This window comes from Elaeis guineensis, chromosome 3, assembly GCF_000442705.2.
Source record: "Elaeis guineensis isolate ETL-2024a chromosome 3, EG11, whole genome shotgun sequence".
NCBI classification, from domain to species: domain Eukaryota; kingdom Viridiplantae; phylum Streptophyta; class Magnoliopsida; order Arecales; family Arecaceae; genus Elaeis; species Elaeis guineensis.
In genome coordinates this window covers 6,649,661-6,674,974 of record NC_025995.2, presented here as the reverse complement: position 1 = coordinate 6,674,974, position 25,314 = coordinate 6,649,661, and the positions used below count along the sequence as shown (strand labels likewise).

The 25,314-nt window shown below is 38.8% G+C and overlaps 1 protein-coding gene across 1 annotated transcript; it reads left to right on the top strand.

Moving 5' to 3' along the window:
- Nucleotides 1-23,292: 23,292 nt before the first annotated feature.
- LOC105042308 (uncharacterized) lies at nt 23,293-24,079 on the top strand. Its single transcript, XM_010919459.4, has one exon. It carries the CDS (start codon nt 23,477-23,479, stop codon nt 23,846-23,848), a length of 372 nt encoding a protein of 123 aa, XP_010917761.1. The 5' UTR covers nt 23,293-23,476; the 3' UTR covers nt 23,849-24,079.
- Nucleotides 24,080-25,314: the final 1,235 nt, after the last annotated feature.

Sequence of the window (25,314 nt, the reverse complement as noted above, 5' to 3'; positions counted from 1 at the left end):
TCCGAGACCAGGACCGGAGTTTGCTCGGCCAAATGGGCGACCTCGGCCTCCGCCTTCCTCGCCGACTCCTTCAAGATTCGTCTCTCCTCCTCCCGGGCTTGTCTCTCCTCCTCCCGGGCTTGTCTCTCCTCTTCCCGGGCTTGCCTCTCCCTCTCCAGGGCCTCCTGGAGGGCGGCTACTTCGGCCGTCTTCACTTGGAGGCGAGCAACCTCGGCCTGGCAGCGTTCCTCCACCTGAAGGAGGTCCCTTCTCATGCGGCTCGTCGCCTCAACATAGGCGAAGAGCTGGTGCCCAATCTGCAAGGACGGATAGAGAATTACAACAAAGGCCGAGTGACCATGCAAATAAACATCCGCTTACCTCAAGGAAGGATCCCAAAGAGTCCCAAGCCCGCTGCTCAGGATCGGCGTGGTCGATCCTCTCCACGACATCGGACAGGATGCAGCCATCGAGCAGCTGCCTGATCAGGTCCTTGTCATTGAATGGGTTCTCCGATCCCCCCTCGGAGCAGGCGGACTCGTCTGCAGCGGCTCGGTGGCTGCTCGCCCTGCGAGCCACCGATTTCCTCCTCCTCCCCGCGGCGGGCGCCTCCATGGGGCGAACCCCCGGAACGGGGACCCCAGTCGGCGGGCTCCTCGAGAAAGCCCGGGGGGCCACTGGCTCGGCATCCGAAGGAATGTCGATGGCCGGGGCCGCCTGGACGGGCGCAGCCAAGCTCGTCTCCTCCGCCCTGGCCCTCTTCGCCGATCCGGAGGCCGTCGCGCCCTTCCTTTTCTGAGCTCTCATGCCCTTGGCGAGCATCCGCATGGCTTCGGCGTCCATTGTCAAAAAAAAAAAAAAAAAAAGAGAGAAAAGAGAAAGAGAAAGAAAAGAGCGGGAAGGAAAAAGTGAAGAGAAGAAGAAGGAGGCAAGAAAAGAAAAGATAAATACTTGTTGGATCCTGAGGGCTCAGGCCGATGTTGAAAAGAAGCTGCTCCCTCAGAAGATTAGGAAGGGAAGGAGCGGGATAACTTAGAAGCTTCTGGGCGGCCTGGAGGTCGTCCTCTCCCAGGCTGGGAGCCCAGCGGGCGGAATTCCTCAGAGACCCCCAAGGGGGCAGGCCCAGTTTCAGGGTCGGACAGTAGATAAAGAGAAATTTTCCCTTCCAATTGTGAATCGAAGAAGGGGCGCCCTTCAGCAACCCCTTCTTACTAAACTGGGGGGAGAAGTACCACCAGTCCTTCGCCGAAGGATGACGTTTGAAGGTGTAAAAATGCCTGAACAAGGAGAGGGACGGCTGGACCTCGGCTATGTGGCAGAGAGAGAGAAATCCTATCAAAAATCTAAAGGAATTCGGGGCCACGGAGGCGAGAGAAATGTCTAAGAAGCGGAAGAAGGCAGCAACGAAGACAGGAAGCGGAAGCCGGAGTCCGGCACGGAACGCCTCCTGATACAAACAGAAGCGACCAGGAGGAGGAGCGCTAGTCCGATTAGAGGGGTCAGATAGCTCCAGGTCGTACTCCGGAGGAACCCCATATCGAACCCTTATCAGAAGGAGTTCATCCGGAGTCGACGAACATGGAATGGCGCCCGGTGCAAAAATCGGGCGAGGCCCTGCCCCAGACGCAGGCTCGTCCGCAGAGGCAGCGACCTGGGGGTTCGAAGCAGAAGAACTCTCAGAACTGACGGGAGCAGAAGAGTCGGAAGACATTCTGGGTAGTTTCGAAGGGAGGATCTAAAGAACCCTAAAAAGACAGACCGAAAGGGGAACGAGACGCCGAAGGCTAACTCGGAGGGAGACACAAAAGTAATAAAGAGAGGAGAAGCCCCTAGGCGGTGAGAAGAAGGTTGGCACTAACCTATATTGCTTTGAGGGACCTGGGGGACGAGAAACGGGAGGCGCCTACGGCTCGAGAAGACGTTCACTAGAGCAGGCTCTCGAAGAGAAGACAGACACCAGCGAAAACTCAGGAATGGAGTAGGATGCCTGAAGGGGGGAAGGACGGGTTTAAATAGACCATGAGATCTGGCGCCATAATGATCGCGAATCCCCCTGGCCAGTCCACATCCGGCACGTGTCCCACTCCCTCTGGCAGACGGCTAAAAGCGGCTGACGGTTGGCAGGGTCATAATTGCGCCGTACCTAGGCCAGTGTACCTGCAAGATTTTTGAAGCGTCCCCTCGTACCGCTCCAATTCGAAAAGACTCCGGCACGCGCTCATTTAATACCAAAATATCTGGAGGCGACAGTGCGCAGGATTTGAAGGGACGATTCCGGCTGTGCCCATCTCTCTCTCTGTGTACTTCCTTCGCTTGAAATTCAAACTCGGAAGTAGGGGGACTGGTGTTGGGTATAAAATACCCACAGCCGAAACCCTCGACGGAATCGGGACAGCTCCGCTCGGACTCCTACGGGAGCCGGGCTCCGCCGCGACTACAGGACAGCTCCGCTCGGACTCCTACGGGAGCCAGGCTCCGTCGCGACTACAGGACAGCTCCACCCGGACTCCTACGGGAGCCGGGCTCCGCCGCGACTACAGAAAAGCTCCGCCCGGCTCCCGTAGGAGCCGGGCTCCACCGCGACTACAGAAAAGCTCCGCCCGGACTCCTACGGGAGCCGGGCTCCGTCGCGACTACAGGACAGCTTCGCCCGGACTCCTACGGGAGCCGGGCTCCACCGCGACTACAGAACAGCTCCGCCCGGACTCCTACGGGAGCCGGGCTCCGTCGCGACTACAGAACTGCTCCGCCCGGACTCCTACGGGAGCCGGGCTCCGCCGCGACATCAGGACAGCTCCGCCCGGACTCCTACGGGAGCCGGGCTCCGCCGCGACTACAGAACAGCTCCGCCCGGACTCCTACGGGAGCCGGACTCCACCGCAACATCAGGACAGCTCCGCCCGGACTCCTACGGGAGCCAGGCTCCGCCGCGACTACAGAACAGCTCCGCCCGGACTCCTACGGGAGCCGGACTCCGCCGCGACTACAGAACAGCTCCGCCCGGACTCCTACGAGAGCCGGGCTCCGCCTCCGACATCGGCTACAGAGCAGCTCCGCTCGGACTCCTACGGGAGCCGGGCTCCGCCTCCGACATCGACTACAGCACAGCTCCGCCCGGACTCCTACGGGAGCCAGGCTCCGCTCTCAGTATCAACTGCTGGTAAGCTCCGTCCGAACTCCTACGGGAACCGGACTTCACCTCTAACTTTGACTGCTGATAAGCTCCGTCCGGACTCCTACAGAAACCGGACTTCACCTCTAACTTTGATTGCAGAGGACTCCACCCGGACTCCTACGGGAGCCGGGTTCCGCCCGCAACTTTAGCTCCGAGAGGGCTCCGCCCGGACTCCTACGGGAGCCGGGCTCCGCCTCCGACATCAGCTACAGAGCAGCTCCGCCCGGGCTCCTACGGGAGCCGGGCTCCGCTTCCGACATCAGCTGCAGCACAGCTCCGCCTGGACTCCTATGGGAGCCGGGCTCCGCCTCCGACATCCCCTGCAGCGCAGCTCTGCCCGGGCTCCCACGGAGGTCAGACTCCGCCCACGACCCCGGCCGCCAGGAGGACCTCTCCCGGACCTCTATAGAGGCCAGGCTCCGACCGTCGCCGAGCCTCAATCAACAGATCCGCGCCCCCTGGCAGGCCACCAAAACGGCCACGACCCTGCTCCACTTCCTGTGACGGATTCCGTGCAGCTCCATCATTCCCTGACAAGCTGCAGTAACCGTCGCCGCCCTGCCCCCACTTCCTGTGGCGGATTCCGCACAGCTCCACTACCCCCTGGCAGGCCACGATAACGGCCACGAACCTGCTCCACCTCCTGCGACGGATACCGGGCGATTCTCCCATCCGCTGGCAAGTCACGACAACGGGCGCTGCTCCACTCCCTGCAACTGATTCCACGTGGCGAGCTGCGGTGATGGCCACGATTCCGCTCCACTACCTCTCACAATAAATTCCCCTGACCACGGGCGGCCCACTACCAGACGGTTACAGGTGTCGCCATCAATCCGTTGCCCCCTCCGCCTATAAAAGGGGGACTCAGATACGTTATTCTTTAAGCTCATTCTCTTATCTTAAAACTCTGCTAAATTCTCCGTTCGAGCACTCCATTCTTGTTGAGGCAGAGAACTGACTTGAGCGTCGGAGGGTCTTGCCAGAGCAACTCCACCTCCGGTTTAGACTTCCCTTGCAGGTCCCGGCGGCGACCGCGGCTTCCCCGACTCCAGCTTCTCTGGCGCAGGCAGATTTTTGCACCAACATTTTCTAATGGCAGATTTGAGCCTTCTTCTTTTTCTCTTTCCCTTATTTATTTTGTTGGTCTCTAATTTAAATATTATTTTTAAGTTTTTATTTTATTTTTTAAAAAAAAATTTACTCCTTGTTTGTTGCTTTCTTACTTTGCAGCCACCTCATGGTTTGAGCCTGTCCAAATGGATTCGGGCCGAGCTTGAGCCTAGACCAGAGTATGGTTCGAGCCTGATTTTTTCTAAAATCATCGAACCTAAATCCACCATGAAGCTCGAAAAAAAATTTCAGACTGGGCTTGATAGGGGTGGAGGGCTTGGGGAGGCAGCCAGAGGCTCAGAGAGGCTATGATGACTGCCTGTGCAAGATGCGCCTAAAGAGTCTAGAGAGAGATCAATGGAGGTGATGCATTTCTGTTCTTGTTGTTGTAGTTGCATGACAAGCTTGCATGGTCTGTTACATCGCAGACAACCGCTTGTAGCCATCTTATGGTTAAAGGTGCAGAGGAACTCGCAATGCCTTATTTTTCAATTGTAGATCTGAGCTTTCTTTCTTTCTTTTTTTTCTTATTTACTTTGTTGGTCTCTGATTTAAGTATCATTTTATTTTATTTTTTTTAATTTTTAATGGGTTCAAGCCAGGCTCAGGCCTCCTAGAGTCACGATATTTTAGCTGAAGTATTTGAAAGATGTGATTTCAAATTACTATAGGTAAACTACTTTAAGGTAAACATGATGAATACAAGTGTAACATACCTTTGGAGGTGGCAAGATTCGGGCATCAACTGCAGCAAGCTGATTTCTAACCATGATTCCAAACTCTTTTGTATACTTATCATAAAAAAACCTGTAATATTTGAACTCGAGATGCACACTTGAAAAGCATAATCAAGTCAAGAAACAAAAAAGATTCAAATCTCTAGAATATTGTACTCTCTATCTTGAGGGCGTTCGCATGTAAAAATCAACATTTTAGTTACTTGTCACTCATTTAGCTGGGCTCGTTGTCACAGCCATCACAGTAGGTAAGTCAAGCAGCTAAGCTCATTGTCGCTCATTCAGTATTAAATTTTTATATTTAAAAGCTTCACATAGTTAGGTTTGAGTCAGAGAAAGGAGATCTAGGGGTCAAAAGTCAATTTTCTTATTCGATGGATGGGATGGAGGTGTAGATACATCCGTGCCGGTTTAAACTTGAGATGGAAGGGATGGGTATAAGGGGTTCAAAATTTAATTTAACCATTCGATGGATGAGCCGGAGATATCTATGGCTTTGTATCATCGAATGAAACATGTAAGAACAATCCGTTCGAGAATCGAAGCAGTATATTAAAATATATCCCTCTGTGTCGGTTTAGGCTCGAGGTGTATCAATTACAATAGTTTCTCAGTTTCTTAGTTACAGATCATTGAATTATTGACACCTATAATTGTATAATTAATCCATAAATTTATTTATTTTTATTTTTAGAGATTATAGATCATGTCTTCTTGAGGCCAGAGCTATCACAATCGAGGAGAGAGCTTTGGAGGAGAGAGCTCTCATGTAGCTAGCTTGCATGGTTCTGTGGCACACATACCATGCAGTAAATTCTGATACTTTAGATATTCTCTTTTATGTTATTTATCTTTTATTATCTAATATAACATTCTTTATGATGTCTTGATACTCTCAAATTCTGATGATTTGGGATCACCAGTGACCCCACACTCACATGGAGCAGCGTCCGGCTCTCAAAGTCAGCGGCATGGTAAAAGACCCATCCGGCTCATGGTACCTCTAACTTGACTGAAAGATAGAGAACTTGTCCACATTCAAAGCCGCACGTAAGTACTATATATCTTCACTAAATATGTTTAAGTTTTACCCATTTTAGAATCTAGCATTTATCATTCAAAAAAAATTTTGCAGCACATTTATAATGCCTGGGGTGCCTCGTGTAGTTATCAGCATCATCCAATGATTAATATAGGGGTCGGTGAACGAGTTCTCCAGTTGGCCATCGGGGGCTCGTGATGCAGCCTGGGAGATATTTTTGGTAAATCAAAGATATTTAATTTTTAAATTCATGATAGATTTGTATTCTATTTATTAATACACAATTATTTCTACTTGTAGGGATACTATCAATTTTAGACTTCTCAGGATAAGGGGCTGACTGTCAGACCTTCGAGGAGGTGGTCATGCAGAGATTCCAAGATGGGCTGTACAGCCTTCGATAGTCCGCCATAGAGCACTCTAGTTCTGAGTCACCATCGGATTGGAAGTCTTACATAGATCACTGGATGCGGGCGGACATATGGGAGGCCCTCTGCGATCAGTAGAATACTGAAGAGTACTCTAATAGGTGGTAGAGGGTATGATAGAATTGGTCTGCCCAACAGCATCCGATCAAGCACACTGGTGGCTCCATTAACACACATATTATGGCCGATAGTTTGATAAAAATTCTATACTTAAATTAATTTCATATTGAATTGATCATATGTATATTTTAATTAATTTAATTTTATTATTTATTTATTATAAATACGGTAGCTGGATCGTGCATCAGGGCAGCTCAGATATGAGAGGCCACATACCAATCTAGGAGGACTGATGATTACTTAGATCTTGAATTTCGACAGATCGCGATAACAACTTATAAAATTATTTATTAAATTTTTATATATACTGATATATATAGACTAATGAATTTATAAACTGTATTGATAGATTATACGGAGTATCTCGTATCGTGGCACAGCGAGAACCCATCCTCTCAGCCCCTCTTTGACCTCGATGGATGGCTCAAGGCCACCGAGGGGTGAGGAGGAGCAGGGTCATAGGATTCGGCCACAACTTTGATTCTCTAGCAACTCGATACTCCTTTCAGGATTCGATGACTCAGACGTGGGCTGACACACATGTGGAGGAGAATGTGCAGAGGCTTTAGAGCCAGCAACCTCAAAGCTTTCGAGACATCATCTGCGATATGATTGTTGAGATTCTCTGAAACTCATATCTACACGATCAGTTGGGCTCGTTGTCACAGCCATCACAATAGGTAAGTCTAATAATAATTTTTTTATTTATTTTAAATTTTTATATTTAAAAGCTTCACATATTTAGATTTGAGTCCAAAAATAAGATATAGAAGATAAAAATTCAATCTAACCATCCAAACGATGGGCTGGAGGTGTCTATGGCTCCGTATCATCAAATAGAATATGTATAAATAATATGTTTAAAAATTGAAGTAGTATATCAAAATAAATATCTCTGTATCGATATATACGCTTTTATATCAAAATTTATTAATAATATTTTATTTTTTTTATTACAGAATACTGGGACATCCAGCTCTCATCCACCAGCTGTTAGAGAGAATGTACAGAAGCAGGAGGAGGATGAGGAGAATGATGAGGAGGATCTTACATGATTTTTTTTAATATGTATATAATTTTAATACTTATAAAGCAGTATAAATTTATAAAATTATATAATTTATATTTTTAATATAATATAATTAATTTTATATTTATAATTATACTAAATAATTATTATTTTATTTATAATATATTTTAAAAAATATTATTACTTATTAATATTATTAAAATAAATTTTAAAATATTTAATTATAAATTTTTAAAAAAAATTAAAAATTATTAGCGACGGTTGTAGCGACGACAATGACCATTACTAATAGTTTTTTAATATTTTAATTAAAAAAATAAAATTATTAGTAATGGCTTTTTATCACTAGTACCGTCACTAATTATCATTATTAACGATAGTAGATTTACCGTCTCTAATAATGATAATTAACGATGAGATTATTTTCGTCAAATTTTTAACGACGGTGTGCCATCGCTAATAATCATCGCTAATATTATTAGCGACGACAAAATAACTATTAACGATAGTATTTAGCCATCGCTAATAGTCTATTTTTTTTGTAGTGTCAGATCCATCTATGGGGATGCCCTCCCACATCTGATCTCCACCTCCCCTCCTGCCTCTGCCTCCTCCTTGTCGCTGGTGCCACCTTAATCCCTTGGGGTCTCTCTCACTCTCTCTAGCTCTTGATCTCATCCACACCCCCCAAGCTCTAGGCTCTCAGATTCGACGTGGTGATGCTCTCCCATGCCCGATCTTTGCCTCCCCTCCTCCCCCTCCTCCTCCTTATCGTCGGTTCGCCTTAATCCCTTATGATCTCTCTCTATGGCTCTCAATCTCATCTCACACCCCCTCCAAGCTTTGGGCTCTCAAATCTGACACGACGACGTGCTCTCATGCCCGATCTCCACCTCACCTCCTCTTCCTCCTCCTCCTCATCGCCGGCGTCACCACCTCCGAGTCTGATCATAAGGTTATATATTTTTTTTAGATTTTGGTGGGCTGGCCCGACCCAGTTCATGACCCTTAAAGGGCTGGACTGGGTCAGTTATATGCTGTCCCATTTTTGGCTGGATCCAGTCCGATCCAGCCATTCAAATTTTAGGCCCTTGTGGGCCGAACTGGACTGGGTTGGGCCGACCCATTTTGACATCTCTAATTGAATTAAAATATGAGCAGAAAGAGAAATTAGATTAATCGAGCGGTGGAGCTACCTGACCCAGTTTATACACCATCCATCAATCCAAAATTGGACTTTGAAAACCTAGGTTGGGCATGAGCTAGAACATCCTCACCTGACCTAAAGTAGGGTAACCTAACCCAAACTCGACTCTAACCCAACTCGAATTTGATCCATCCTGGCCCAGTATAAAAGTAAAGGTCTATTTGTATTTTCCAATATGATTAGAGTATAAATTCTGTGGCATTCATAAATTGAGATAATACAACCCACAAGATCATAAGCTACATATTGGGTTAGGTCTGTATTCATAACATATTGCATGAAGTGGGCCGATCCAAAGTCCATTAGGAGAAAAAAAAATTTATTTGTTTTTTTTTTTGCCTTAGGATTTGGTTTTGCTTGTACTAGCTTGATCCACAAATTCTAAAGTATTTTCAGCCCAAGAAAAATCCAAATAGATCCTAAAAATAAATAATTCCTATTAATATTTTATATGGCTTGTTTAAATTTTTATATAATTATGTCCTTATTAATTTAATTATTACATGGTATTCTGGTTGAACTTTCAATTAGTTATGTTACAATATTACATAACTTGTTTTCATGTGTATACGACTACGAACTTCCATCAGTCTTTTCTATGAACAAGAATCTGTTGGAGAGACATTTAAATTTGAAAATTTAAAATTTTTTAAATAAGTTTCTCTCCAAATGTGCTTTTTCTTTTGACCACCTTGATTGATATCTTTTAGTCCTACATCGGGAATGAAAAGAGTGTTTGAGCTCTTTATATAAGAAAATAGTTTGACCAAACTCTTAAGGAAAGGGATTTGAAGGAAAATTTTTAATATGTGTGTGTGCGAATTGAACCGAATCAGATGGATGCGGGCTTAGCATCTTGCCAACCCAAAATATTTATTTTTTAATCTTTTATTTGACCATTTAAATTTCTAATTATCATTTTAATTTTCTAAATTTTGGCTCTTTAATTTTAAAATGTTGGGCTCCATTGGGACTTAATCCTACAAGCCAGCTATCTAAAAGCCTTCTAATCTTCTTCTCTGTTCTCCAATAGTTTTCTTTTCTATTGCAATTTTTTTCTTTATCTTTTTGGATACTAAAAGAGTCTTCATTAATCTTTTCTACGGTCGTACTCACAGGTAGAGGATACCGATCGTATCTTGAGATGATATTTTTAGATATTTTTTACATGAGGGATGAAAATACCCTTACGATTGTGCTGCGCATGCTTCTAGTTCTTTTCAATTTTGGTTTGCTATCTTTCATAAGTTATTAATTTTTTTAATTTTTTATAAATAAAAAAAAAATTTTGTTAGCCTTCTTAGACTACATCCAATCTATTCATAAACTGTACTTCAACAATATAAAGTGTATTTCTCTAGATCATGTTTAAGAAGCTAACAGAGTGCTAATACAATAGGATATTTTGTTTGTCTATTGAAATTAAAACTGGGTTAGCACTTTTTAGTTATAATAACCTTGTTCTATTCTTGAAAATTTATTTACTACATTTTTTTTAAATATAATAGCTATCATTTCTAGTTCATTTTGTTGGATTTAATCCAAAAATTTTAAAGGCTAAAACAATTCTAAAAAATCATGGAGATACTGAGTAGAATTTTTAGATTTCTTTTGTAGCTTATTTATTTCATTTTTTTCTTCTTTAATTTTCTTTTCTAAATCTCTTAAAATAGATAGTGATGATGCCTCTGGTCCCAAACTTAAAAATTTTTATGGCTCGAAATTTGCTAGATGGCAAGGACATTTACAAGCTTGGCTCGTAACTTTGGGCCTTAAATCTTCTATAGAGAAAAATCTTTCTTATCCTTCAAAATGATCGTCTTTTGAATCCTCAAGGGCTAAATCTATAGTAGACAAATCTTTAGAGGAAATTCAGTTCCATTATAGCTTTAGGATTCTTAATTATCTTTCAGATGAATTTTATAAAACCTACAGAAAATATAAAAATACTAAAAATCTTTAGTGTACCTTAGAAGATGTCTATATTAGAGATAATGAAGGTGCTCAAAGGTTTACTGTTACAGATTTTAATAATTACAAGATGATAGACAATATCCCTATCAATGACCAAATCCGCCAATTTCAAAACTAAATCCAAAAGATCCATAGGGGTGGTTTTGTGTTCGATGAAAATTATTAAATATCTTGCCTAATTGATAAGTTACCACCTTTCTAGTCTAAGTTTGCTCAAGAATTTAGAAAAATCTAAGGAACACTTAGTCTTAAATCAGTCATCTAATCCATCAGAATAGAAGATCAATACCGACTTAAAGAGGCTAAAGAGAGACGGATGCAAACCAAGATAACTTTAACTGAGGTTGATTCTCAAGATAAGAATCATAATTTTAAGAGCTATCAACCTAGACAATTTCAAAATCGAAACTATAAACCTAAGCAAAAGGACTTTAAGCCCCAAGATAAAGGTCCTAAAGGCAAATCTAAACTCAATCAGTTAAAAAAGAATAAGAAGAATAATGATGGAAGGTTCTGCTATGTCTATGATCAGGACAACCATCTTTTTACTGATTGTTATTATCGGAAGAAAGAAAAGATCATCACTTTCAAGAATGATCATCTGAACCAGCATGAGTCTTAAATCAACATGATAGAGGTTAGACCTTCAAACATCATCTTTAAGTTAGTAGCCTTTGTATCTACTATTAGTTTTACCTTCTCAAATTTAGATTGGTGGTTAGATTATGATACCAATGTTCATGTCTATATTGATAGGACGTGATTTTGTTCCATTAGGACTCAAGAGAAGGAAGTCAATATTTTGTGACCTTCATAGATTACTTTTCTAAATACTATTACACTTATCTTTTAAAAATCAATGATGAAGTTCTTAATAAATTCAAGATTTATAAAACTGAGTCTAAAAACCAATGAGAGAAAAGATTAAGATAATAAGATTTGATAAAGGAGGTGAGTATACTTCAAATGAATTTATTTTATTATGTGAAGAGTATTTAATAATTCATGAAGTCACAGTCTCATACTCACCTCAATCTAATGGTGTGGCTAAATGAAAAAATCAAATCCTACTGGATATGCTCAATGTCATGATTATAAATTCTACTATACCTCAGATCTTAAATAGAATTCCACCAGAGGATAATAAGAAAACTTTTTATGAACTTTGGAAGGGGCACAAACCTAGATTAAGTTACTTCCGAGTGTGGGGGTCTCTAGCAAAGATTGAAATCCTTGAACCCAAAAAAGAAAAGATTAGACCTAAAGCTATAGATATTGTCTTTGTATAATATTTTCTTAATAGCAACACTTATAGATTTCTAGTAGTCGATTTGAAATCATTGGAATCGTTAATGATACTATTATTGAATCTAGACATGCAACTTTCTTTGAAAATATCTTTCCAAATTCGAATTTCTAGTCAAACATCGGACTATTCATCATTCTCTTCTATCTCTTCATTTATCCTTTTACTTCTCAGCTTAATCATAATCTTATAGAACCTAATTTTCAACTTGAACTTAGGAGGACCAAGGGAGCTAGAACTGCAAAGAGCTTCGATAAAAAATTCATCACCTTCATGATTGAAGAAATACCGATAACTTATCAAGATGCTATGAGCTCTCCTGAAACTCTCTTCTGGAAGGAGGCTATAAACAATGAGATAGAATCAATCATTAAAAATAATACTTAGATTTTTACTGATTTACCTTCTAGAAGCAAACCTCTTAAATGCAAGTGGATCTTTAAGAAAAGGATGGATGGATCTGTGGAAAGGTATCAGGCATAGCTTGTAGCTCAAGATTTCGGATAAAAAGCTGACTTTGATTTCTTTGACACATATTCATCTATTGCTCGTATATCCATTATCCAAGTTTTTCTTGCTTTAGCTTCTATTCATAAACTTATTGTTTATCAAATGGATATCAAAACTACTTTTTTTTATAGTGATTTAAAAGAAGAGATCTATATAAGCAACCTAAAGATTTTTCTATGCCTCGACAAAAAAATAAAGTGTGTAAGCTAGTTAAGTCCTTATATGGGCTAAAATAAGCACCTAAACAATTGCATAAGAAATTTGATAGTGTTATTCTTTCTAATGATTTTTAAATTAATGACTTTAATAATTATCTATATTATAAAAGACTTGATAATCGATGTATTCTTCTTTGTCTATATGTAGACAATGTACTCATAGTAGCACCAAGTATTGATCTAATTAATAATATAAAAAATTTATCATCAAATTACTTTGACATGAAAGATCTTGGTCAACCTAATATAATCTTGGGTATGAAGATTAATACATCATTTAATTTCTATTATCTAACTCAATGACACTACACTTAGATGATTTTAGATAAATTTGGATATTCATATTATTCTCCTATGTCTACACCATATGATCATGATGTTCAATTAATAAAGAATATTGATAACTCTGTCAATCAAGAAAGATATGCTCAAATTAGTAGATCACTTTTGTTTCTGGCCAATAGAACTAGATCTAAAATTGCTATGCTATTTTTAGATTGAGTAGATATACTGGTATCCCTAGCATGTCTCACTGAATTACTTTAGAAAGAGTATTTTGCTATCTTAAAGGTATCTTATCTCATGAGCTTAGATATGTTGGCTATCCAATTGTGCTTGAGGGATATAGTGATACCAACTAGATATTTGATTCTTTAGATCTTTAGTCTACTTCTAAATATGTCTTTACAGTAATGCTGTCCTTAACAATCTATAAAGTAAACTGTAATGCTAGAAGCATCATGCAGGCAGAGTTAATAGCCTTTGATATTACATCTTTCAAAATTGAGTGTCTAAAAAATTTATGGTCATCTATTTCTTTGGTGCAAACTCCTATTCCTCTTATATCTATTCATTATGATTTTAGAGCTGCAATATTGACTAATGTAAAAAGAAACTCATAAATTCTAAAACTAATAGACAATATCAAATCATCGAATCGATCCTTGCGGCTGCCGTCAGAGGAGAAGGGGGCTAGGTTGGGGTGGTAGCAAGGAGGAGAGGTCAAAGAGGGCGAAGTTGGATCCGATGTAGCTGGAGATGAAGCGGTCGCTGTAGATCATATGAGAGGAGGATGTGGAGAGGGGTCGAGGGGTGCTCTCAAGGATGAATGAAGGCCGGAGAACTGAGGATGGAGTCTGGGAAAAGTCTTTTAGTCGCCAAGGTGACTAATGGCTTGTTATGTTAGAGGTATCTGATAACTCAACATGGCCCTTGTTTGAAATTGCTGTCCATTTTGCATGAAAATTTGGGATGTTGGTTGAGATTGGATTTTAGTGCGCTCACTTACATAGTACTAGAAGGGTGCATGTATCAAAGTTACATATATATGTGTGTGTGTGTGTTATTCTGTCATCTATATAATATTATACATATTATTTAATACATCATCAATGGTATTTAATTCAATGATCAAATGGAGGATATTTCAATAGTGTAGAAACAAATAGAAGGTTTGTCATTGTAGCATTCATAAGATTTTATTTTTGTTCATGGACACCATATATTTGTATATTATTTCGCTATTTATTATTTAACATCTCATCAAAGATATTTAATTCAATGATAAAATGGCGAAGTGGCTATTGGTCAGTGGTTGGGAGGAAGTGATCATGTGCATATTTTAAAATTATTTTGCTTTTGGCACTTGCTTGAATATTAAATAAGTTTTTAAATCATTTTAAATTTTGCAATGCTAAGTTCTTAGATTTATTAACTTCTTGTTGTATTTTTAAGAGGATTATGAACATATTGTCAGCACTGCCATTGGAAGAGTTGAAAGTGTGGGAGGAGAGGATCGAAAGAGGAGGAGAAGAAGAGATGGAAGGATTTAACAATAGTTAAAGATAAAACAATATATAAAATATAACTTTTAAATTATTTTTATTATTTTTAAAATATATGTAAAATAGATATAACAAAATAAATAAATAAAAAAAAATATTATTTTAAAAAAATTATATTCCATGCATCGCATGAGGGTTATAAGCTAGTAGATATATAAAGTTGAGATAAAGGTCTACTATATGGCAACAAAAGCATGATATAATAGTATTAAATTTTATAAGATTTGATAAAAATATGCTTTTCTAAAGGCTTGAACATGACTAAGGTTCTTGAGACATCGAAGGGGATGGACTTTACCCATAATGGACTTTTCAATAGTAGGAACCCAATCTCTGTGATAGAAGATCCCTTTAAGGAGATTCAATAGTAATAATAAGCTAATTGATTGGTCAAAGAACACATTCTAAACTAATATATGTTCTATCTAGATAGTGTTTAGTGCTCTTAAGTAGTAGTTAAGAAAGAGCTACAACTTTGAATGAGATCTGAGATGATATTTTATACGAGATGTCACTCTATACATATTCTTGAAAGAGCTCATTTATATGAGAGTATCCGTATATGGCCACGGATATGAGATCTGGGCTATCTATAGTAACTCTCATGAAAAATTAAGATATATATGCAAGGTCACTAATCCTCAGACTCATGATAAAGAACTCTATACTATGTATGTGATAGTAGAAGTTAGGGTCAAAAAAATATAGTTCAAGATCTGTTTCATTCCAATACCTTCAGATGAAAACTATTCATACTAAGTAAGATTAAGTCTTATAAGGATACCTTACTCATTGCATAGTATAAGTATCTAGATATTTATATTATATTATATTATATTTTACTATTATTTGAAAAATTTTTAGTTTTGTGACGGATTGTTGGAGAGAAATTTAAATTTGGAAACCCAAAATTTTCTAAATAAGTTTTCCTCCAAATGTGCTTTTTCTTTTGACCACCTTGATTGATATCACGTAGTCCCACATTCGGAATGGAAATAGTGTTTGAGCCTTTTATATAAAAAAGGATATTTGACTAAGCCCTTAGGGGTGTTTGAGGAGGTTTAAAGAAAAATCTTTAATACGCACGCACATGTATTGGCCAGGCATGGGCACCATTGTAGGTGCAAACTTATCACCCTACCAACCCAAAATCTTTATTTTTTAATCTTGTATCTGATGATTTAAACTTTTGATTATTGTTTTAATTTTTTGAACATTAGGCTTTTGATTTTTTGAATATTGGCTCTTTAATTTCAGAATGTTGGGCTCTTGGGCTCTTCTTACAAGCTGTCCAAGAACCTTCTAATCTTCTTCTCTATTCTCCAATAGTTCTCTTTTCTAACTGTAATTTTTTTTTCATCTTTCTGAATGTTGAAAGAATCTTCATCAATCTCCTCCATCATCGTGCTCGCATGCAGAGGATACTGGTTGTATTTTGGGGTGGTATTTCTGGATATTTCCTGCACAAGAGATGAAAATATGTCTTAGGATAGTGCTGCACATGCTTCCAATTCTTTTCAATTTTGGTTCGCTACCTTCTATAAGTCATTAATATTTTTAATTTTTTATAAACAAGAAAATAATTTTGTTAGCGTTCCCACACTACATCCGACCTATTCATAAATTGTGCTCCAATAGAACCATCTACTATCAGAAATCTGATTCTCTTCTGCATCAGAGATTTTTCTTCTACTTCATGGGCTGCTTGACTAAAATCTTGAAAATGCTACTGATATGTTATTTATCGCTTCCGATGATCCCCAAATTCTTCCTACTTCAACCACATGCTAAACGCATATCGAGTTATTTTACATTCTGAAGGCTTCCATATTGCATGAATGATGTTTAATTGCTTGATCATGATTAATAATTAATGAAAATAGATGACCAAGCAACATTCAAGGATGAAAAATTCTATGCAAGAGAATTGATGGGGTCACCACAGTAGGACAGATCTGTCATTCAGCTGCTGCAGCCTCCAGTGTTATGGTGACCTTGGCTTTATCTGCTTTTCAAGTGTACTGATAATTGTTTTATGGATCACATTATTGAAGTTCTAGCAGCAAAAAGACAGGTAGATGCCATGAGGTAGTACAGAGCATACAGCTGCTATGATGGAGTATGCTTGAAATGATGGTTTTGTCTGAATTTTTACTCGGCCATGGAGCACTATCAACAGGATCGATCGGAAAGTGTATGTCAATAACGCCCTTGACAAATCTCATCACACAACTGTTGTTTTAGGTTGATTAAATTAACACTGGATTTTGGTTTTATTTTTCTCACGTAGTTTCTAATATTTATCTGTTCATTTCACTTAGAAAAGCTCAGACAGATGTTTGTCTTGATGATTAAGGTTGAATATCTTCTGTGAATTAATTATCTTTTTCAGTAACTTGGTTTCAGTTTAACTTTGTTGTATTTGATATAATTCATTTATCTGGAATTATGATAGAAGAATCCTGAGGAACGATCTGGTAGAGTTTGATGTCACTGAAGTATTTAAGGTCATCATATCTTCTGTTCTGAGAATATTAAACATCTGCCATCATTAGTCATAAAAATCCGGTCATCCTAGGTGTTACCAACCAACATTTTGTTTACCCATTTGACGAATGTCAGAAGACTTGGAATTATCAAATAAAAAGAAAATCTTGATTCTAATGATGATGATGATTTAATCTTCGGGAACAGACCATTTATTATCGTTTGACTACCATATTGTAGTAAAGGTTGATGCTCATAATATAGTGCACCATCTGGACAAATCATTAAGAAATTATTGCATGTGTTACATAAACATGAGTAATAAAATCAGTGAAACATTATCTAAAGTATTATAATTACTGAAAAATGTTCATGCACAAATTTATACACCAGGAAATTCCAACCAAAAATGCCATTTGCGCATAGACGATTGGCAATGATTCAGTAACACAATAATTGTGATTCATCAATGATGTTATAGAGTTATTGTAAAAATGAGATGATGAGATGAATCTATCTCTGTGAAGTACATCTTATTATATGATCATTGTGATTATTGGTGAGATTCTATAGCTTAATGTCAAAATTTAAATAATAGTTGGTTGGAATAGGATTCAAGGTTTCTAGTGTTGCCATGGATTTTATGACAGAGAGTAGTGATGGGAAATGATTGAAACTAGAAAAGAGATGGCTGATTGAAATGGGTGAAATTCCATGTTTGGGAGAACAAGGACATGTGGGGTGCATGTGAAGGGCATTTAATAATCAATGTCACTCATTAAAATCTAATCAATATGGTGAAGGGGAACCCCAACAACACCCATGTGAGATACCATGGAGACATAGATAATGAATGAAGAGCTAATACAGAATGAGAAAGAGAAGGGATGCAGCAAATTTCTAATGAAAAGATGGGCTAAAACCATTAACAATTTGGGGGGGGCTGGCAATCAAGGTACGATGTCATGATACTTCTTACCCACCTCTTCCCTGGCTCGTGATTGGTAGGCTTGGCTCACTACGGCTCACAGTCCTCCCAAGCTTAATCTTTTCTCCCTTGTGATCATGGTTGTATATAACCACACTGTAAATGATGAGAACATAAAACAAGTTTGATTCGGTTCATAGTCTGGAAACCTGTGAGCAAATTAAGGCCAAGGGTCCTTATTTCATTAATAACACATGTAGTTCATAATTTTCAAATTAACATCTCAGGCATTTTTATTGGGTATCCTGTACAAAATAAAAATATGCAATTTTTTTTTTTTGTGTTTTTCCTTCCTAGTTTATAACAACTTTTCTTTACATTTTACCTTTTTCTTATAATTATCATATAAAAGAACTGTATGAGAACTGCAGCTCTTTTTATGTACTGAAAAAACAAGAAAGCAGCTCTTTTTCATGCTTCATCAATGGGATTTTTAAGAAACCTAAAGACTTCAAGATTTTAATTCTAGATTCTTTTCTCATGATGAGTAAGTTCTGCAGTTTTGGCAATAATTTCACTTTTAAGAGTGCTGTATCTTGATTTTATTACCATTGCTTAGAGCTGCTTGAATACATATTTACATCATATGCATGAAGTGTATCAGGTTATCATGTTTGTGTAAGCACTATCAGATCTGTACTGGTGCATTTGTAGAGGAAATCATAGAAGGTTGTTATTTTGAGTGGTAAATCACTTTCAAAAGCACATGATATCCAAAGCAGCTGCCTTGTACTACTGTTTAAAATCTAAACATGTACAACATTTTTTCCCTGCAATTTAGAAAAGTTGTGGAACCTTGTGTTACTACTATATCATACATATAATTATTTCCTAAGATATTTGTTGGCATTGCCTACTTTAAGTAATATTTTTATGCTGTATCAGACATTATTAAAACTTCATATTGCTTCAGTGTAATACATTTATGCAAGTGGTGCTGGAGCCCAGCAATATAGCTCTCTCTCTCTCTCTCCATAATCATTATTTGGTTAGATCCTTAACTCACTGGCACAAGGTTTCAGTGCATTACAGTGCACAGGGCTCCCTACTTTAAGTGGCAAGGTCCCATTCATTATACGTACAGAAGGCAGGGTCCATCTGATTGTGTTGTTCCTTTGCAACCTGCCATGGGACAAGTTGTGTACCAAATCGTGGATAGCAATTGCCATCGTTTTCTGGATCCGACCACCTGCTACCTTATGGACGTGGATTCACATGCCCGACAAGGAAGAAAACAGTGACAAATCCAATGTCATGTACCATATGTACCCCCAATTCCCTCTCTAAAGACCTTGGGAAGGGATGCAACTTGGTGTAACCTGGCATCATTTCAAAGACAACAGTTCTCTGGATCCAGCTTGGATCAAGTCCAAGTGTTAGCTGTCAGAAGTTATATTCTGCACCAGCATTTAATTTTGTGTTATTTTCACTGGGTCTTTTTATGTTGAATTGGATTTACACGAAGTGTAATTTCTTGAGGTAATTATGTATGAGTATAAGATGCTTACCTTGCCCCTATATCCATTTTTTCTGATTGGTATGCTTCATGGTATGATATCTTACATCTGACTACCGAGTTGGCAATGCATCGGATCTTATGAGAAGATCCCAATGGTTTCTTAAGCTCGTTTCTTATCGATGACAAGACAACCAGGGAGATGTAGAATGTGAGAGCTTCATTTTCTAACAATTGATGTAATATTTGTGATTTTGTTTTCTCAAATGGAAACAATAGGTGCCCTTCATTCCTGCAACATTAAGTAATGTTACTATGTTACCTAACCATAGAAACAAGGGGTGCATAATGTACTCTAGTTCATGTTCAGTAGACATTGAAGACCATAAACAATGAAGAGATCGTGATGCATTGAAGGTTGTAGAGTTTCTTTTTTTAGGAAAGGGCCATGGAAAGCTTTTAGAAACAGGAAAGAAAGGTAGGTGCAAATGCTTGCACAGAAGCTTCTTGACTGTAAGTCAAACTACCAACCACTTGCCTATCCGTGATGCACAATCCAAATGTGAATTCTGCCGTTATATATACGGTGCGACGAGCAAGTTTAAATTGAAAAAATTTCATTTTGTGTGGCAAGAGACAATGGGTATGTGATGCTTCTTTGCTGTCATTCCAATTTGAGCTAAAGCTGACAACCTCAAGTGAAAGGTGTTCCCTGCTGGACAAGCTTTTAGATTTGTGAGACCCAATTTTTCAAATTCCAATAGAGGCAGAACTCATTCCTTTTGTGCATCACGTGAAGGCTGTCCTAGTACTATGGTTATGCATATATGACAAGAGAATGCTGAAAGGTGGTCAAATATTAATTTGAAACTTATTTGCAAAGATTGAGCAGGAGGAGAGATGGTGATTTATATCATGAAACATAGTTGTAAAAAACTCGTTGTTGGTTCCCTTGATAACAATTCAACCTCCAATCACACATCAGTGCACCATTGAAGAAAATGAGCATGTTGATCTTAAAGAATGCACAGTGCATGTGGAAAGTAATGACTTTCATATTGGCTTTGTGTATCATCAATCAACTCAAAGATTTTTCGTACCAAAAAAGTCGACTCAATAATTTTGACAATTTCTTTTCCATGTGGATTGAAGATATCACCTTGTTAGATAGAATCTATTCAAGCACATAGGATAGAGATCTTCCTACTTGGCTCTGGCTATTTTATTGGATCCCATGAGTTCTCGATAATGTCTAAATGAAATTGCAGATATTCAGATGTGCTTGGATAACTTCTGCAGAACTATTTTCTCCTTGGTTATTAATTGCTTCAAAAGTGTTAATTATACTGGCTGCTATGCTGTTGTTTGTGAGAGGTTTATGTGTAACAGAGATGGCAGCAACATGTTGCTGTATTCCTAAATGCGAGACATGCGAACATGCGATGGCTTGAATCAATGAGAATTACATGGGCAAGAGGGTTGCTGATTCTCCTTGCACTACAATAAGAACATGGGAATGATCCAGTTGGCACAATTCCATTTATTGCCAGCTAATTAAGTGGTGATAGCAGCATGATGCCACTACCTCTCTCAGCAGCTACTTTAATGTGGACAAGCTTGGTCAAGAGTCTTTTGTTAGGCTTGCTGCTAGCACTTTGTCAGGACTTTGGATCTTCCAAGTTCTCCCATCGATTTCGGAGGACATCCACAAGATGATTTATAGCACACTGCTTTGTTCAAGGACTAGCATATACAAGTAGTGCTTATGAGATGCAAAGTGGCAACATATACAACAAGCCACTATAAGTTGTGATGTGGTCCAAAGTAAGCACACTTTAGCCATCATGTAATCTTGAAGAAAGACTAACTGAAACACTAATGAGGTCAACTTGTCTCATTGGTAAGTTTTAAATTTTGGGTAGTTGGTTCTTTTTATGCATGATTAAGGGGATATGTTCAAAAGAAGCATCCATCATTGTGGTTAATTATTAGGGAGCGACCAGATGAGGAGGTTAAGACTACAAAGATGTTCTCCCTAGATCACGGGTCAAACATGGGCATGGGCAGGCTTGAGCCAATCCAAACATGCCAAGTGTCCCGTCACGAGCGCCTGAAATCAAGCTAGTCTTGACTGGGAACATGGGGTTGGCAGAAACAAACATAACAAGGAAACATAGTGCCAAAAATCCCTCAGATATAAGTAGCCCTGTGTCCATAAGATCGTCCAATAGGAAAGAAGGATTTGTTAAGAACAGTCTTATGTCTATATAGAGCAAATAGAGAAAATAGTTACCCAGATATTCTTATATACATTATCCTGACTTGGCCTGGCTTGAAGTTTACCTGGTCCTCTATAGTTCCTAAATCATCTTATTTTATTTTCTTTTGTCGCCTTTCGAACATGACCTGTATAAATAACCAAGTCCTTGTTCTTGAAGCAAAAATAAAAAATAAAAAAAAGCAAGTGCTTTTGGATTTTCACAGCTGCAATAATTTTTTTTATGAAGAATTCATATAATGAGCCGAGTGACTATTTTTTTCGTTAAATTTGAGAGATGTTGGAGTTGCAATGTGGTGGAGGTTAAAGACAAGGTGCATACAAGAGGAGACAATGTTCACATTTTTTTGGATTTACGTGCACTTAGATCTAAATTTTGAAATGAAGGTTCGACTGCTTAAATTTTAAAAGTAGTAATCCCTTGTTAATGTTCTGTTTGGGCATGGGATTATTTTTTGATGTCGACAAGATTGCTAGATGCAAAATATGTCAAATATTATCATGTTTTCTTCATTATGCTTTTTTATGTATAATGAAGAAGACATGATAGCTATGTATGTTTTTTCTTATTTTATCCTTTTTCTATTATTACTTTGTTGGTCACTCACCCTTCCTTTTAAAATTCAAGGTTTTCTTTCTCGCAAAATATAACAGTGGGCATTTATTGTATTTGTGCCTTTTTTTTGAGGAGAAAAGTAGGAAGGAAGTTCCTTCACCCTTAACCGTATTAATTAGTATTTGTAACTTTTATATGCGTTTGCGGGGTTATAAGTAAACATGCAGGGACCGTAGTCACAAAGCAAATCTTGGAACCATGAAGAGAGTGATCAAACTAAGGCTTGGAATTTATGAAACATAATCTCCAAAGCTAAGTCTAATTCAATCATGGATGTTGTCCTATTAGGAAGGGTCAAATTATCTCCTTTTTCTCCTTGGTGAGAAAATTACTCATCGATGGCAGCGATTCTATCCGTCCACTTCAATTTCAGGTATGAAACTTTGACTTAATAATTCGCATAATGTCATAGCCAATCATGACGCATCCACATCATGGTGAAATCCCTAATCCTTGTGTAAACACATACATAAAATTCAGTTTACAGACCAATCCTTTTAGTGAGAGACTTGCACCTAAATATTAAGTGCCAAGATTCAAATGTTGAAGGAAAGACCTTCCATGTATGCTATAATTCAAGCCAAGCCAGTCATGAGCAAGCCAAGCCAAAGAACACGTGAACACAAAGAAAACCCTCAATCAACTTTAAAAAAACCCCCACTGAGTGATACACAAGCAAATTAACCTTTATAGAGATAATCCCATTCACCAAATCCCAACTGCCCCAAATCCATCTCAGCTAATTATAAATGCATGAAAAGGGCCAACCATGAGTTCCCCCAGCCAACACTGTCTTATATCCCACCCTTGTAACATGGAACAAGTTGAGGCCAGTCTTCCTTAAAAAGCCTTCCAAACATTAGAACCTCATCTCTAGTCATACCATCAGAAACACACAACACCTATATGGTTAGACTTCTATTGCTCCATCTGTCCAAGTCTTGACATAATTCAGCATAATTCACATCATCATGGAGGTAGAATCGGCGAAGTGCGACTGCTGTGGATTGAAGGAGGACTGTACCAAGGAGTACATAAATGGAGTGAAGGCTGACTTCAATGGTAAATGGCTATGTGGGCTTTGTGCAGAAGCTGTGAGAGATGAAGTCAGGAAGCGGAGGCAGGAGGGTGATAGTGGAGTGGAGGAGGCAGTGAATGCTCATATGTCCTTCTGCAGGAAGTTCAAGTCAAATCCTGCAGTCCAGGTGGCTGATGGGATGAGGCAGATGCTAAGAAGAAGGTCTGGAGAGATGTCTGCAGGCTCAGCTGCATCGGCAAAGAAGTTTGGGAGGTCGGAGGGCACTTCACAGGTTGGGAATGATTCATCGGTCTCACTTTTCTGATTGCAGAGGACTTTTCGGTGCAATAATCTTATCCTCTTGATGGCTATTTCTTTCTCCCCTCCTCTCTTTTCAGTTCTTCTCTCTTCTACTGTCCAAGTTATGTACAGTGACTTTAGTGTCAATGAAGTTTTGGACCTAGAGGAACTGTTTAAATCTGATGTTAAATAAGAATTTCCTTTCATATATGGAGAGAGTACATGAAATGTACAAAAGTGATTGACTGATCTTGTTTTTTCCCTACGATCTTTTTCTTTCTTACTATATTATTGTTTCACATAAACATTTTAAAGGAAGATTTTTTAGTTGCATTTTACAAGTTCTCAATTGTATCATTCCTTCCATTTGGTCTTTTTCTCTGAGAAAGTTCCAATACATGTCCTTGTTCATTTTGTGTAAACCCATTGACAAAGCAAAGAGGGTAGAGCTTTAAAATGTGGAGGGAGATATAGATCAGTATCCATCAGTCCACAAACAAAAGGATCTTGATTTTTTCTGAAGTACTCAAAACTGATTCTCTAGCAGCTTTTTTTTCTGAGAAAAAGTTAATGTTGGAGGAGAATTGAGCGAAGTTCTTTTGATACATAATTTTCTTAGTTAACAAAGACAAGGTATGGATTTTTATATATTCATTTCTTATCTTTTGTTTGTTATTATCTTTGAAGAAGTTGTCTATTTGCTTTCCTGCATCTAGTAACAAAGCCATCCAACATGTCTTCATAAACACTTAAACATCTTTGCTTTTTCTTTTTATAATAAGCAATGAGTTATCAGTAAGCTAATAAGAAAGTTCTATAAAATTTTCTAATTCCATTTGCTAGCATCAAAAAAATTCATATTATTGAGTTATTTCAAATGAGCCCCATTTGAGTTTGCTAATTAAAGTGCAAATATAACAGAATTAGCCTGCACAGGAACCAACTTCTTTTCTAGATGAATAAGAATCAAACTTATAAATTTTTATGCATTTCAGACCTTAGAAAATAAAGCATGAACATCCACAATCACCTCTCTAGGTGCTTTTGTGCCAAATGATTATCTAGATAACTTTAAGCTATATTCGAAACTAAACCACTAATAGAAGGGCCATTCAACTCCATTAGGAAGGCCTCAACATGGTCTATCTTTTAGGATTTTTTATTTTTTTTAAATTTTTTTCTGGCAACACTTTGAGAAAGACAACCTAAAGGAAATCTCCAGATTTAGTAGTAACTGATCCAAGCTCATGTTACAATAGCTTCATGTTGATGGCAGTGTAAGGCTACTTGGCCAGATGCATCAGGTAACTGACTAATTCAAGCAGTGTTGATATAAATTTAACTTAAAATGCCTAATGTCAATTATATCAGAAAAATATGCCTAACATCAAAGATGCCCATGTTTAAACTTAAGTATCTTTCATTTTGCCTTTTTTGTGTGCCTAGTACTAATAATTATTAGAGTCAGAACAGTTTGAATAGATTCTGAAG

Excerpts from the sequence above, each read along its gene's own strand:
- LOC105042308 (XM_010919459.4), top strand. The coding sequence starts at position 23,477 with ATGGAGGTAGAATCGGCGAAGTGCGACTGCTGTGGATTGAAGGAGGAC.